Source organism: Myotis daubentonii, chromosome 2 (assembly GCF_963259705.1).
Source record: "Myotis daubentonii chromosome 2, mMyoDau2.1, whole genome shotgun sequence".
In the NCBI taxonomy this organism is placed as follows: domain Eukaryota; kingdom Metazoa; phylum Chordata; class Mammalia; order Chiroptera; family Vespertilionidae; genus Myotis; species Myotis daubentonii.
Window position 1 is genome coordinate 177,769,050 of NC_081841.1, and position 17,395 is coordinate 177,786,444.

The 17,395-nt window shown below is 40.0% G+C and overlaps 1 protein-coding gene across 1 annotated transcript in view; it reads left to right on the top strand.

Annotated features, from left to right (window-relative positions):
- The window catches only part of GPR180 (G protein-coupled receptor 180), a 31,984-nt gene that overhangs the window by 907 nt on the left and 13,682 nt on the right, over positions 1-17,395 (top strand). Inside the window, exons 2-3 of the mRNA XM_059684959.1 lie at positions 2,908-3,066; positions 13,070-13,270. Of these exons, the coding sequence (XP_059540942.1) occupies positions 2,908-3,066; positions 13,070-13,270 (360 nt within the window). The remainder of the gene's footprint in view (positions 1-2,907; positions 3,067-13,069; positions 13,271-17,395) is intronic.

Consider the following 17,395-nt stretch of genomic DNA (forward strand, 5'->3'; position numbering starts at 1 on the left):
ACCACTGCACTAAGGCACTGTAATTGTGTGTGAGTTTAAGCCCCAGAATGTAGATTTCTTGGGTTTGTTATTAAGATCAATTCGATAAAAAGTACAACAAAGAGGTTTTGGGAATTAGATAAAACACCTAGTAATCTAGTTGTCACTATTGCTAGAACAGTTTAGTTACTCTGCTACTAAAGGAGGCGATTAACTATGAATCACTAGGCCTAGAATTACGTTGACAGAAGTGCATGAAAGTGTGTCCTGGGAGCTTCATAATTTGTGTCCTCTCTGGCTCTTCTGAAATCAGAACTGCATTTGATTCTTATCTTCTGGTCTCCTTCAAAAATCAGTAAGTCAACAATGAATGAATTTACAGTTTATCCTCATTTTTACCGAATTCACTTGTACCCTCAAGATTTTTCTTGGCACACACTCTTGGTACTCTTAATTTGACTACTATATTTCAAATAATTACTTGCCTTGATGGGGCTGGGATCCTTGACTTACATAGTCTTTGGAGTTAAACATAAGAATATTATCCTAGAGAGGATTCTTAAGAGAAGAAAATAGAAATGAGAAGCTATTTTGTGTGGGAGAGCAATTTAAAGTATTAGAATGTTACAGATTGGTAGTTCAAGGGAGGGAAGTGTTTTGTTTTTTTAACCCAAAGTTTTCAAAATAGCTGAGAAAAGGAGATGCAATCCAGTTTTCCAAAATCCAATGTGGAATAGATCTTGGGTGAATAAAATAGAAACTTTAGAAACAGAGTTTTATTTCATTTATTTACTTTTGTTGTTAATCCTCACCTGAGGATATTTTTCCATTAATTTTTAGAGAAAGTGTAAGAGAGAGGGAAAAACAGAGAAACTTCGATGTGAGAGAAGCACATTGATTGGTTGCCTCCTGCATGAGCCCTGACCAGGGCCCCTCCAGGGGAGGAGCCTCCAACCAAGGTATGTGCCCTTGACCGGAATCTAACCCGGGACCCTTTCCTCCACAGGCTGACGCTCTATCCACTGAGCCAAACCTGCTAAGTCCAGAATTTTATTTTTTAGATAACATTTTACGTTTCTTAATCAACTTTGAGTTTGACAATGAAAGCAATATCACTACAGTAAATGGCACAATGTCTAGAAGCAAGACTTAGACAGTCGTCATGATGATTACTTGGTAAACAGGAGAAACATATGTAGTAAGTCCAGATTTTTCAAGAAAGCTTGCGGAATAGAGTGATCCAAGTATTTTAACACTCTCCCCCTCTCCCCATGGCCCCCTCTTTGTGTGTGTGTGTGTGTGTGTGTGTGTGTAATTGCAATTTTCATTTAATGCAAGTTTAATAAAATAATACCACAACTATACTGAAATAATGAACTCTGATTCAGAATGCAATTTAAGGTGTTAATAAGACCTTAAAGTCATTCTTAACTTTTTATAATTTTTTTAAATATATTTTTAATTGATTTCAGAGAGGAAGAGAGAGAGGGAGAGAGAGAGATAGAAACATCAATGATGAGAGAGAATCATGGATCGGCCGCCTCTTGCACGCCCCCCACTGGGGATTGAGCTCACAACCCTGGCATGCGCCCTTGACCGGAATCGAACCTGGGCCCCTTCAGTCTGCAGGCCGATGCTCCATCCACTGAGCCAAACCGGCCAGGGCTTTTTATAATTCATAATGTAATCAATTTATATAGGAGACTTACACATTCTTTGATACATACTTATACATTTAAATTTACTTAACATGTTTAATTAAAATGATCATTATAACAAAAGTAAAAACAATAAGATAATTTTAAAATGAAAAATCAGCCCTAACCGGCTTGGCTCAGGGGATAGAGCGTCGGCCTCCAGACTGAAGGGTCCCAGGTTCGATTCCAGTCAAGGGCATGTACCTTGGTGGCGGGCACATCCCCAGTAGGAGGTGTGCAGGAAGCAGCTGATCGATGTTTCTCTCTCATCAGTGTTTCTAACTCTCTATCCCTCTCCCTTCCTCTCTGTAAAAAATCAATAAAATATATTTTTAAAAAAATGAAAAATCAGTCTCCTGCTTTACTTCTCACCCAGAGTCCATTTCCGTAGGAGCATCTATTTTTCTGACATTTATTTTTGGGCCTTAAATGTAGCTGATGTGTGCAGCCAGGCTCATTCTATAGTAGTCTTACAACATATTCTGAAAGTTGTATTGTAAAAGTCACATGTCAGATTTTGTCAGGTATAAGATGTCTACCCCAAAACCTCATTTATTTAAACTTCCTTGCTATTAGCTATGCTTACTTTTTTACATTAAAAGTGTAATTCAATTGCCTGTCCAGCACAGCTCAGTGGTTGAGCATTGACCTATGAACCAGGAGGTCAGGGTTTGATTCCCCGGCAGGGCACATGCCTAGGTTGAGGGTTTGATCCCCAATAGGGCGCGTGCAGGAGGCAGCCGATCAGTGATTCTCTCTCATCGTCGATGTTTCTATATCTCTATCTCTCCCTTACTCTCTGGAAAAAAAAAATTAAAAAGTATAATTCAATATTAACAGCTGTGTTATATTGAAAAACAAAAGAAACTTAGTAAATTTCTATAGGTAATTTATGAACATGTTAAAGACGTGGAGTGGTTGTAAAATGAGGCACAAATTCTATTACAGTGAAGATGCACATACAGCAAATGTTGTTTATTCAATGAAATGTCATCAGTTAGCTGAAGTATAAGGAAAGGCCACACATTGATTTGGGTAATTAATGTGCATAATCTCTTGACTTGCATCTGAATGGGATGTTCATTCTAATGTTATCTACCTAGTTAAGTGAGATTTAAGAAAAATTGTGTTCTTTAAATTCCAACTTTGATGAGTAAAAGTGAATTGTCCTACTATCTTGCTTTTGTACAAGACCAAACTAGTTGATGATAATTTTTGTTTCAATGTCCAGGTGATCATGCTCTTCTGTGTGTCAGAGTTAACAACATAGCAGTAGCTGTTGGAAAAGAAGCTAAACTCCACCTATTCCAAGCCCAGGAATGGCTAAAGCTGCAGGAAAACAATAATGGTTATAGTTGTAGTGAAAAATTATCCAAAGCTCAGTTGACAAGTGAGTATATCATTTTTCATTTGATTATTGGGTATGTTTTTTTTCCTCCTTAATGTTAAATGTAGTGTTTGCATACCAGGATGTTTCATGACACAGCACACATTACACTGTGGTGATACGTTGGTATGTTTTAAACTGAAGTTTAAGGAAACTGACCTTTTCCTTGATTAAAAGATAGAATGCCTTTTTCCCCCTTTATCATGCAAAATTTTTGAAAATATATCCAAATAACTTATAAGGACATACTTTTTCCTTCATTCAGACTTTTTACTGGTCACATTATTCATACTAACATGGCAGATATATTTTGACCCAGTAGCAGCACAGAGTGAATTTGTTGAGTACATATTATATGCCAGCACTGAGCTAAGCACTAAACAGGTATTATCTCAGTTAATTGTCTAAGTTAGCCCAAGTGATGCTGTTTTGCAACATGCTATTGGAACATAGGACCTCGTCATGTGGTGACACAGTATGTCATTTTAGGATGTACCAGCACCACATCATTTGTAAACCTTTAGGTTTGCCTCTAGAGAGGTACTGCTTTTATTCTAGTTATCTGTATCCTTGAGCTCTTCCATTCTCATCAACACGATCTCATCCATTAGGGTGTTAGCCATCCAGAGTGAGTACAGACTTTTTAATATAGAAATGACAAGCATGTGCCATTCTACCCATTTCATTAGGAATATGAAGCATCCATGAGAAACAATGGAAATTATCTCTCCTCCCTTTTCTCCTCTATGTTTTCTCTATCCTGTTTTCCATATTGATGGATCTCTGAATCTTCTGTTAGTCTAGTCAAGTAAAACACTGCCATTTCTAAACACCCAGTCTTCCTAGCCTTAGCAGCTCTCTGGTTCCCTCAGAAGGCAGCGAGCCAGAATAGGGATAAGAGTAGAAGTCTCCAGTCCTTGCCACCCATTGTGGGGGTCTTTTATTTAGATTTGTGAGATGACTTTGACAGTATGCTGAAGAAGTCTGCATGACTTAAGGAGAGACAGTTATATTAAGTTAGATACCTCAACCCTGAATTTCAGAACTTACCTGAGAAATTCGTGCAAATGCTCATTATCAATTATCTTTTTTTCTTTATACACCAGTTTGCTCACCTGAATGTTCCACATATGTATAAATAGTCCTTGCCCATCCAAACCTGGTCCTCTATCAGTGTTCCCAGTTGTAGGAACTGGCACTACCATCCATCTCGGACACAAGCTGGAAACGAAGGAGTTTGCCAACACTCCCCTCTCGGAATATCTCTTGAATTCATCTAATTTTCTTCATCTCCACCTCTACCATGTTATTCCAGGTTGCCATAATCTCTTGCCTATACTGGTGCAGTAGCCTCCTACCTGGTCACTGCAGCCATGCTGATCCTTCTCTGTCTGGCCATTGCTTACCGGCCCCTCCCACCAGCTTCATTTCACAGTAATGCCCCCTCCTGCCTCATTTTATTTGTAGTGCTTGTTTAATTTTCGTGTTATTCTGGACTTTTATACAGGCTTTCCTCTTCTTGTTATTCCCTCCCTTCTTTGGCTTCTCCCTCCTCTAAGTTAACACTTGAGTTTTTATAGCCTCTTGTTTTCCCTACAGCACTTATTATAGTTACCACTTTTCATTTTATTTATTTGTTATAAAAGCAATCAGTAAGAGTACCAGTGCTCTTTTGGTCTACTCATTCGTTCATTTATTGATTCACTCACTGAGCACTTCTATTGTTTCATGTAGTATGCTAGGCACTAGTGATAAATCATGGACCAAAATACTGACACTGAGTCCATAAGGCTAGTGGGTGACAGGAAAGAATCACATCACTGTAAGTGTGATACTGCAACTGTGATAAGTATTATGAATGTTACTTATGTGGTACTATGAGAATGAGAATTCAGGATTCTCTAGTGCTGGGTTAATAAGCATTTACTAAATATTTGTAGGGTGAGTTATCATAGACCTTAGTGCTTGAGGGTTTTTTTTGGTTGGTAGGTGTTTTGCTTTGTATTGGGTACCTCAAAGTCTTTTTCTTTCTCCAATAAAAACTTACCAGGTGGTTTAAAGCTTTGAGCTGTAGGAAGGATTTGTTTCTTTATATCACATGGCCCATACTATATACACTTGCAAAAGCATAATTTTTGTATCAGTCATAATATGCCTTCAGTCACAGAACTTAGGTATACAGGAAGACAGTATGGTACAATGGAAAGACTGCTAAACTGAAAATCACTGCTAGTGACTTGCACTTTACTTTGAGCCACACTTTACTTATCTGTAAACAAGGAATCTGGACTAGTTTTTTTCTAAGGTTTCTGAAACTCCTAAAATGCTGTGTTTCTCATTATAATTCTTTAGGATGGAGTTGCATATACATAGAGCTATAACTTATAAAACCTCTTGCTGTTGTTTCTTTTTTATTTTCCGGTTCAATTCCCCACTCTCTTGAGTACAAGAGTATTCTTTGGAATTATTGGAACAGAAGATCTCAAGAAACAGGAATTTTTGAGGAAGAAGATTGTTTTGTTAAATTTTGGGTCCTGAAGTAAATTAAGTACTAGTGAGACATTAATCACTTTCTACTTATTTCATCAGTTCTTTTTCCAACAACAAAAGCCAAGTCTTAAGAAAATGTATGTTCTCTAACTTATATATTAGTTGTTATTGTTTAGGAGCTTTGGTGCACTGAAACAAAAAGTATATCCTTAAATTCATGTCAGTGTAATAGTACCACATTTTAAAATAATTTATCGTAGAAATAATTCTCATTTTGTGGTCATTAGTGATATTTTAAGAATTAATAGTCTTTCACCTACTTAGTAATGAGTTCATTAGCTATTCCTAACGCCTGTGTAAAACTTTACTGCTGCTATGAACAATGAAAAGACTAGCAGATTTGAAAAATCCCCTATTGTCAAATGTGGCTTGTCAATTGAGTATACTTTTGCCCAAATGAATGTTTGAGAAATTAGTTTTCAGTCTTCCTTTGTTCTCTTTTAGTAATGTCATAAAACATCAGCTTTAAAGATCATAAAATATTTTGTAGGTCTTAAAGCAAGCCAACAAGGCATTTAAAAGCACTGAAAATAAATTTATGTAAAAAAATTTAGCAAGGAGATTAAGAATAACTTACTGTCAGATTAGAAGAGCTAAATATAATTTTGCAGATAAAACATGTTCATATGTCTTTGTACATCATGTGCATATATTTTCTTTTGTACATTTGTCATGTTTATAATTCCTTTAAAAGTTTTAGTATATTATGCTGTGTATTTTTGTTAACAGTATTCATTTCCTTTTATAATATTCGTGCACTCAGCAGTGTGGGGGAGGGGGTTGCACCCTTTCGCAGTCTGGGAGCCCTTGGGGGATGTCTGACTGACAGCTTAGGCCCGCTCTCTGGGCCTAAGCCATCAGTCGGACATCCTTAGCACTGCCACTGAGGCAGGAGAGGCTCCCACCACCGACGCTGTAAGCCATGAGCCCAGCTTCTAGCTGAGCGGTGCTCCCCCTGTGGGAGCACTCTGACCACCAGGGAACAGCTCCTGCATTGAGCGTCTGTCCCCTGGTGGTCAGTGCACGTCATAGCGACCAGTTGTTCCGCCGTTCGGTCGATTTGCTTATTAGCATTTTATTATATAGGATAATTAGCCATATAACATTATTCTCTGAAATTCAAGTTTTGTTAATAGTTGAGGTACTGATTACATCAGCATAGAACATGTGTGCTGTGCTGTAGTCTTTTGTCTCAAAAACAATGAATATACAGTTTTGTTAAGAGGCTTATTTCCCAGGCTTGCTGAAAAAGGCAACAAGACCAAAAGTTAAGGCTGTAACACTTTCTGAAGCACACTCTTGTTTTAATATGATGTAAGTCTGCGTAATTTAAAATGAAACATTAAAAAGTGTATTGGTGAAGATATAATGGCTAATTTTTATATTGTTTTATCTAAGAGGAAAAGTGCAAGTGATAGAACAGCAACATTGCAGAGCTTTTATATAATCAGGTCCAAATTCTGTAATTGCAAGCTGTACATTTCAAAAACCTTATTTCTGAGCCATGTATGTTTGTATGTATTTCTTTAAATGTATTTTTGTTGATTTCAGAGAGAAAGGAAGAGGGAGAGAGAGATAGAAACATCAATGATGAGAGAGAATCATTGATCAGCTGCCTCCTGCATGCCCCACACTGGGGATGTGCCCTGACCAGAATTGAACTGTGACCTCTTTGTTCATAGATAAATGCTCAACCACTGAGCCACATGGGCTGGCAAGCCATGTATTCATTATACTGTATATTGAATTCTTACTAAAGGTCTTCAAATATTTAACAGAAATTAGAGTCTTTGTTACATTTTCCAGCAGCTGTACAGTTAAAAAACAACAACAGTATAAATGTCAGCTAAATTTAGATAGCCAGAAAAACAATGCTGTAGTATTGTTGATAAAATCATCTTGTCCATTTAAACTGCTATTAATGAAATTCCTAATTATAAAGTCCAAGTCCTCAAAATTTGAATCCTGACTAGATGCATCAGTGTTTCACTTATAAAGACAACTTTATATAAATAACATTTTTCCAGTTTTTAATTAGGAATATTTTCAGTCATACAAAAAAGTTTAAAGTAAGTACAACCACCACTTGTACATCCTTTGCTTAGATTCGGTAATTGTTAATACTTTGTTACATTTGCTTTGTGTTTGTATGTGTGTGATTTTTGTTTGTAATCAAGCCACAAGAAAATAAGCTGTGGGTGTCATGAGCAGTTCAACCCACCATAGTTCAGCCTACATTGTATAAGAGTAAGGACATTCTTCTTAACCGCAATACTGTACTACAGCTAAGATTTCTTAAAGTGAATTATTCCATACTGTCCTCTAAGATATTTTTCAAATACAAATTTCAACAGTTATCTCAAGACATGCCTTTTATTTATTAAAAAGTTTTTTCCTTCAGTTGAGAAATAGTTTGAGACTAGTTGACATGCTGTGCAGGAAGTCTAGAGTTGGGAATCAGGCCTATGATAATTCTAAATTTTAAGAATACTTGACTTCGTACAGAATGAGACTCTTTACATAGGATTTTCATATATTATCTCATTTGCTCCCCTCTGGGCTAGCTAGGGCAGGTATCTTTTTTTTTTTTTAAATTAAATCTTTATTGTTCAGATTATTACATTTGTTCCTCTTCTTTTTTCCCCCCATAACTCCCCTCCTCCCAGTTCCCGCCCCACCCTCCGCCCTCACTCCCCACCCACTGTCCTCATCCATAGGTGCACGATTTTTGTCCAGTCTCTTCCCACATCTCCCACACCCCTTTCCCCCCCAAGAATAGTCAGTCCATTCCCTTTCTATGTCCCTGATTCTATTATAATCAACAGTTCATTCTGTTCATCAGATTATTTATTCACTTGATTCTTAGATTCACTTGTTGATAGATGCATATTTGTTGTTCATAATTTGTATCTTTACCTTTTTCTTCCTCTTCCTCTTCTTAAAGGATCCCTTTCAGCATTTCATATAATCCTGGTTTGGTGGTGATGAACTCCTTTAGCTTTTCCTTATCTGTGAAGCTCTTTATCTGACCTTCAATTCTGAATGATAGCTTTGCTGGATAAAGTAATCTTGGTTGTAGGTTCTTGGTATTCATCACTTTGAATATTTCTTGCCACTCCCTTCTGGCCTGCAAAGTTTCTGTTGAGAAATCAGCTGACAGTCGTATGGGTATTCCCTTGTAGGTAACTGAGTTTCTTTCTCTTGCTGTTTTTAAGATTCTCTCTTTATCTTTTGCTCTTGGCATTTTAATTATGATGTGTCTTGGTGTGGTCCTCTTTGGATTCCTTTTGTTTGGGGTTCTCCGCACTTCTTGGACCTGTAAGTCCATTTCTTTCACCAGGTGGGGGAAGTTTTCTGTCATTATTTCTTCAAATAGGTTTTCAATATCTTGCTCTCTCTCATCTTCTGGCACCCCTATAATTCTGATGTTGGTGCGCTTGAAGCTGTCCCAGAGGCTCCTTACACTATCCTCGCATTTTTGGATTCTTTTTTCATTTTGCTTTTCCGGTTGGATGTTTTTTGCTTCCTCGCATTTCAAATCATTGACTTGATTCTTGCGCTCCTCTGGTCTGCTCTCGGGCGTCTGTATAATATTCATTATTTCAGTCCATGTATGCTTAATTTCTAGTTGGTTCCCCAATATAAGATCGAGGGTCTTATTAGTTTTCGTGTAGATCTCATTAAGTTTATCGGCAGCTTCTAAACAGTTCTTGAGAGACCTTAAAAGTGTGGTTCTGAACTCTATATCTTCCATTGACAATTTTGTCCTGTTTCTTTGTCTCCGCATTTTGTTATGCTTCCTTGGTGCACCCCCTAGTGGTCTTTGTTCGCAGTCTTATAGTTAAATCTTGATTGTTGTAGCTAATTCCAGGGAGGGTTTGACCTCCAGGCCAAGTGGCTATGAGAATCAGCTGTGTCAGCAGTGAGAGAACTTCTGTCCTCTAGGGAGGTGCTAATCTAGCCTTTGCCTGAGGCTATCCGGCAAATGCCTCTGTGCAGGGCTTGGGTAGGGCGGGTCGCACAGGATCAACAGGGTGGGCCGGAGAGAGCAGTTATGGCGGCTCTCAGTCCTGTCCCCAGGGGCTCTGCCTCTCTGAGTCCCAGCACCCGCTGCAAAGCTCAGAGAAAAAGCTGCACTCGCTCTGACCGAAGCCAGACAGTCCCGCTTCTCCCGTTTGAGTCTGGGTCCCTAAAGACTCGCCCGGATCTGGAGCTCAGAGTCTGCGACTCCCTCCCGATTGAAAACAACAACCGCGCCCTCCGCCGCCAGCACGCTCCGCGCACTCCTCACCTCAGAATTTGACTTCACCACTGTGCCTCCTCTGAGTGTCCGTGTGCGTTTCTCTTTCCTCCTAGTTGTAGGACTTCCACTCAGCCAGCATTCCTGTGGTTCTGGGTGATGTCCCTTCCGTTTTTTGGTTTCACTTTTGAAGTAGTTGTTCAAAGCAGCAAACTCCGGCGTTAACCTATGCCGCCATCTTGGTTCTCCTCAGGGCAGGTATCTTAATTGTACTACCGAAAAACAAATTTAGAGAGGTTAAGTAATTTATTTGCTGAGTCATATGTTGTTAAGTAGTAGGGCTAAGACTTGCTCTTTTAACTCTTCCACTCTTCTTATTATATACTAGAGACCTGGTGCACAAAAATTTGTGCACTCAGGGTAGGGGGTCCCTCAGCCCAGCCTGTGCCCTCTCGCAGTCTGGGATCCCTCAGGGGTGACCACTTGCTGGCCTAGGCCTGCTCCCTGGGGGGTTGGGCCTAATATGGCAATCAGACATCCCTCCGGCATCCCAGCAGCCCTCGGGGGATGTCCACTTGCCAGCAAGGAGCAGACCTAAGCTGCAGTCAGACATCCTTAGCGCTGCTGAGGAGGCAGGAGAGGCTCCCACCACCACTGCTGTACTGGCAGCCATCAGCCTGGCTTGTGGCTGAGCAGAGATCCCCCCTGTGAGAGCGCACTGACCACCAGAGGGCAGCTCCTGCATTGATCATCTGCCCCCTGGGGGTCAGTGTGTGTCATAGTGACCAGTCATTCCCAGTCTTTCTGCTCTTAGGGTCAGTTTGTATATTACCCTTTTACTATATAGGATAGAGGCCTGGTGCGTGGGTGGGGGCTGGCTGGTTTGCCCTGAAGGGTGTCCCGGATCAGGGTGGGGGTCCCGCTTGGGTGCCTGGCCAGCCTGGGTGAGGGGCTGATGGCTGTTTGCAGCTGGTCACACCCCCTTCAGGATGGGGGTCCCCACTGGGGTGCCTGGCCAGCCTGGATGAGGGGCTGATGGCTGTTTGCAGCTGGTCACACCCCATTCAGGGTGGGGGTCCCTACTGGGGTGCCTGGCCAGCCTGGATGACGGGCTGATGGCTGTTTGCAGCTGGTCACACCCCCTTCAGAGTGGGGGTCCCCACTGGGGTGCCTGGCCAGTCTGGGTGAGGAGCTGAGGGCTTTTTTCAGGCTGGCGGGTGACTGAAGCTCCCAGCCTCTTTTTTTTTTTATTCTGGGATTTATTTACCTTCTATAGCTGTCACTGGAGCTGAGAGCCGGCTCCAGCTCTGAGGCCGTTGCCTGGTGAAAGCAATTATCTGGGTTTGTTTAGCTTCTATAATTGAAACTCTGTTACCATCACTGGTGCTCTCAGTTCTGAGCCCGCTGCCGGCTGAAAGCAGGTACCTGGGGTTTGTTTAGCTTCTATAATTGCAACATTGTTGCATCTGGAGCTCAGAGCTGGGCTGCGGCAGGCGGGGAACCTTGGCTTCCTCCATCACTGGAGCAAGCAAGCCTCATGTTCGCTTCAGCTGTGTGGCTGCCAGCCGCCATCTTGGCTGGCAGTTAATTTGCATATCTTGCTGATTAGCCAATGGGAAGGGTAGCGAAGTTACGGTTAATTACCATGTTTCTCTATTATTAGATAGGATAGTGTGTGAGACACTACTCTCCTTCAACTTTTGATAAAGTGATAGTGTTAGTAAGTGCGTCTTAGGTCAGTATCATAGATTTGGATTGAGGGATCTTAAACATCATTTAGTGTTTCTCAAAGGGGGTACTATTGGCATTTTGGGAGGAAGAGGTCTTTTTTGTCAGTCTTTGGATTGCATGAGGCTTAGCATGGCCCCCTTCAAGTATCTTCTCAACTATTGTGACAATAAAACTGTCCCTACACATTTTCAGATTCCCCAGAAGGGAAAAGGATTACCCTGTATTGAGAACCACTTGTTAGTGTAACCATCCTGTTTTAAAGAAAGGAAAAAGAGAATAAATCTTTATTCAGCAACAATCATATGACAGATACCATGCCAAGTGACATATAATTTGGTCCTTACATCAGCTCTTTGCTCTAAGTATTACCTTCGTTTTACAGCTGAAGTGAGTCATTGCTATGTTACTTGCCCAAGGTCACATGGAAGGTAAGTATTGGAGCCAGGATCAAGTACAACTTTGTGTGATGCCAACATTCATGAGTCCCCTCTCTCCTGCCACTATATAGACCTGACCAGTGTAATAACTCAGAATCACTGCTAGTGACTTATAATTTCTTTTTCTTTTATTTTGCTTTTAGTGCCTTTTTTAAGAATTGACAATTAGAAAAAGATTTTGGAAAATCTTTTGAAGGTATTTGTCAGTCATAGTTATTAGATATGATTTTCTAAGTTGAATGTTCCCTTTTAAATTTAATTCAAATCAGTTTTCAAAAATGTCATTGTGGTGGTTACACAGCATTTTGAATGTATTTAATGCCACAGAATTGAACACTTAAAAATCGTTCAAATGGTAACTTGTTTTTTGTATATTTTACCACAATGCAATATACAGATCATGTATCATAGAAACCTATGTAATCTTATTAACCAATGTTAAGAATATGTGCACTTGAAACCTGTGTAATCTTATTAACCAATGTCACCCCAATAAATTTAATTAAAAAATTTTAATGTCACTAACCTACTTGAAAAATTTGAAACATTTAAAATGAAAAATCAGAGTTTCAGCAAAACCATTCTACTCATTTGTGGTGTTTCATAGTACTATCATAGTGATTCCTTTGGTTAAGATACATTATTTTTCTCTGCTTCATGATATACAGACCATATGCCAATACTACAACAACGTTTGAATTTCTAAGGCTATAAGAATTAAACAAGAGGTGTGGCTCAGTGGTTGAGCTTCAACCTATGAACTGGGAGATTGTGGTTCAATTCAAGGTCAGGGCACATGCCCAGGTTGGGGGCTTGATCCCCAGTAGGGGGCATGCAGGAGGCAGCCGGTCAATGATTCTATCTCATCGATGTTTCTATCTCTTTCTCCTCCCTTCCTCTTTGACATCAAATCAATAAAAATACAAAACAAAAAAACTTAAAAAAAAAAAAAGAATTAAGAGAATTCTAACTTCAAACTGATTGTATGACTAAAACAAATACATGTGAGAGTTTTGCTTTGAAAGTGCTATCTTCTTTCTCTTTAAAGTGACCATGAATCAGACTGAACATAATCTGACAGTATCCCAGATTCCGTATCCACAAACATGGCACGTATTTTATGCAGACAAGTATACATGCACAGATGACAATGAGAATTCTCAGGTGGAAGATATACCATTTGAAATGATGTTACTAAACCCAGATGCTGAAGGGAATCCACTTGATCATTTTAGTGCTGGAGAATCTGGTAAGAATATACATTTAAATATACTAAATACAGAAAAAGATCTACCAGTATGCGCAAATTTTTTTATGTTTTTAGATATTAAAAGTTAAAAACTTATGTGTCTAATAGTAGAGAAATGATTAAATGAATCTCCTTATAGCACTTTAATAGCTATGCTATTAAGTTAAAAAGGCAAAACACTAAATTTTATACTATATGATTTGAACTATGTTAGGAAATGCAGAAAAGAAGTACAGAATATTAACAGATTATTACCATGTTAAGTGGTAGAAATTTACAATTTTATTTTATCCTATATATTCTAAATCTTTAAAAAATGATAACCTAGCATTATTTTTATAAACAGAAAAATATTAATAAGTTAAGTAACTGAAATTGGAAACTCCATGAGAGATTAGAACTGTGCTACTTTGTATGACTATCCTTTCAATAGGTTGTTTGAGCAGATTTAAGGATTGTATTTATTGGAGCTTTCAACTATTTTAAGAATGGTCAAAGTTTATAATGCTTTCCAAAATTAGGTGTACTCCCATTAAATTTTTCATCAAAATTTTAGGTTGATTATATGGTACTACTGAAATGAGATACTTAGCCCAAACAGAAATGATTTCTTGTGATTCATGATAGACATGCCAGTAAGTATCCTAATAGATTTGTAAATTAACATGTCAGAATGAAAACTAAGACCTGTAAGCAATCTGTCAAAGAAAATAAGATTCATGAGTTCATTAGCCATTTGGAAGAGTCAATCTGTGTAGAGAAAAATTTAATCCCATTGCATCTCATTGGCCATCAAGGTGGATGGGTGGAGGTAGAACAGGAGCTGAGGCTACATTATACAAAACTGATTGTTTAGTTCAAAATATAAATTGCCACAGAAAACTCAAGAAGCATGTGTTAAGGACAACAGGTTACAAGTAAATGTATGAAGAGATCAACTTTTTTAAAAATATCTTTTGGTCTGAAAAATATATATCTATATAGTGACAAAATGAAATGCTAAATGTTTTAAAATAGTAAATTCTGAAAGTTTTTTATGTAAAGGAAATTTCATAAGGATAAGCTACTCAAGTTGTTTTGAATGCAAATTAACCTAAAGATTATTTTTACTTAATGGTAGTTTTGGTCATTGTATAGTGTTATTGGAAGTTAAGTCAGTCCTAATGGTAGTTTGGATCATTGTGTTGCCAGTAGAAATAAGAAAAGCCTTTTTAGGGATTCACCCATGGGAGGTTGAGGTGGTGTTGTAAGATTTATTGGGATTGCCCTAACTGGTTTGGCTCAGTGGATAAAGCGTCGGCCTGAGGACTGAAAGGTCCCAGGTTCGATTCCGGTCAAGGACATGTACCTTGGTTGCGGGCACATCCCCAGGAGGGGGTGTGCAGGAGGCAGCTGATCGATGTTTCTCTCTCATCGATGTTTCTAACTCTATCCCTCTCCCTTCCTCTCTGTAAAAAATCAATAAAATATATTTTAAAAAATTTATTGGGGTTGAAATGGAAAGCATTCCCCAGGTTCCTGGGGTGTCGTCTCCATCCGACCCACTGTGGAAAATGACCAGCCTTGTCTCCATCAGGCCCAGAACAAAGGCCAGTGTCCAAAAATTTTGCCATGCTGCACCTTACTCCAGTTCAGCCTCTGACCTTATCCAGCTAGCTTAGTCTGTTCCTGCCTGCACTTGGGCTGCTGCTGTGGCAGGCTGATGCTTGGAGTTCCACAGCTTCTGGCTGCTGGCTGCTAGGGCCGCATGACTGCTATGGAGAGAGAACATGCAAGAGAAACCATGGGGCAAGAGTGTGCTAGAGAGAGAGAGAGAGAGAGAGAGAGAGAGAGAGAGAGAGAGAGAGAGAGAATGAATGAATTTGTTAGATGTTAGACTGAAAGTGGAGGAATGGAGGAACCTCTCTCCCTGTGCCATCTTGGCTTCTACTGCACATGTGCCCAGTAGAGGAATTTCTTCTATTTTATCTCTCCCTCAGTAATCTGACTAAAAGATCCTTCCTGCCTGTTAGGTCCTGAGGATAGAGGAAGCAAGGTCTCCTGGAGAGTGTGTGAAGCTGTAACTCCCTGATGAAGCAGGTTTATTGTCTGATTCAGCTCTCTAGTTTATTAGACTTGATGTCTGATTCCCTTTGCTTCCTTCCTTTATTAATATCTAGCTACCTACACTAAAAATTGTAGATTACTATTAGAAGTTAAGTCAATGCTACCATTTCTTTTATCTTTCTAAAAGATGTTGGCATTTATTTTTCACTAGAGGCCCGGTGCACAAATTCGTGCACCAGTGGGGTCCCTCAGCCTGGCCTGTGGGATCAGGCCAAAACCAACTCTCCAACATCCCCCGAGGGGTCCTGGATTGAGGGGTCCTGGATTTCAAGACGGCGCAGGCCAGGCCGAGGGTCCCCATCAGGGCTGGGAAGGGACACGGGAGGTTGGCCAGCCGGGGAGGGACCATGGGAGTGCTTTAGGGTGTGACCAGCAGTCGGACATCCCCCGATCCCCTGAGGGGTCCCGGATTGGAGAGGGTGCAGGCCAGGCTGAGGGACAACCCCCCCACCGTGCACAAATTTTGTGCACCGGGCCTCTAGTCTATATATATAAAAGCCCAGTGACTAGAACGGCAGAACGACCGGTGGCTATAACATGCACTGCGGCAGCCAACCAGCCTGATCCGGGGCCAGATCGGCCCACCCCCAGCCGGCCCAGCCAGCCAACTTCCCGTAGCCCCTTTCCCCGGCTGGCCCGGCCCGATGGGCCCCCATCAGGCAGGTCGCCCGGACCCCACCCATGCACGAATTCATGCACCGGGCCTCTAGTTAAGATATATCTTGAGACACTTGAGGGCAGGATGGACCCTGTGTCTCTGAGAGAGCAAGCATCATGGGTAGGCTAGAGTGTCCCAGGTGCTGCCTGTGACCCAGTGACTCTCTTCCCTTCTCTTACCCTCTTGTCTCCCATCTCCTATCATTTTAGTTGGAGCTGAAGTTTTTGTGTTGTTCTTTTTAATATGTTTGTATTGATTCCAGAGAGGCTAGGAGAGGGGGAGGGGGGAGAGAGAGAGGGATAGAGAGAAACATCAATGATGGGAAAGAATCATTGATTGACTCTCTCCTACATGCCCCCTATTGGGAATCGAGCCTGCAACCTGGGCATGTGCCTTGACTGGGAATCAAACTGTGACTTCCTGGTTCATGGGTTGATGTTCAACCACTGCGCCACACCAGCTGAGATAGAGCTGAAGTTTTTAAAGCTGGCCTGTTAAGTTTTCTTACTACTGAATGTTGCCAATGCTTCTTCCTATTAAGCTTACCTTAAAGCAGCAGTTCTCAACCTGTGGGTCGCGACCCCTTTGGTGGTCGAACGACCCTTTCACAAGGGTCACCCGACCATCCTGCATATCAGATATTTACAGTATGATTCATAACAGTAGCAACATTACAGTTATGAAGTAGCAACAAAAATAATTTTATGGCTGGGTCACAACATGAGGAACTGTATTTAAAGGGCCAGAAGGTTGAGAACCACTGCCTTAAAGTCTATACATTTCCTAATAATATAAGAGTTAGTCACTTGTTGCATGCTCATTTAAGAGCATTTTTCTTCTTTTGTGTGTAGGTAAAATTTAATACCTAGTACCCATCTGTTTTAAAATTAGATTTTAATTTCAAAGTAAACATAGATTGCTTTCTTGTGAAGGATGGTGGCAGAACAAAAGTAAAATTGATAGCTGAAGAGAAAAAAAGATTTTTTTTTTTCTGAAGGGGATTTATTTAAAAGAACACTGAGGGCAGAATTCATGTTTTATCTTTAAAGTGTTTTGTGGACAGGGTCATGGTAAAAATAATTTATGCAAAATTCAATGAACTAAGTGTAGGACAAATGACCTAGTTCAAGGCATTTAATATATTATCTCAATGAAATAATTTGTTGATTATAATGTTAGCTTTTTCAAAAGATATACTTAATCTTGAATAATCCTAAAACACTTTTTTGCTGGTGACATGTCTTATTTTCAAAATTTCCTCCTTCTATATTATTCTGATTACTCAGTAAATCGTCTGAGGATTTTCTTTTCATGCTAGCTTTGTAACCTAATGAACTCTAAAACTTTACCTTGTAATGGAT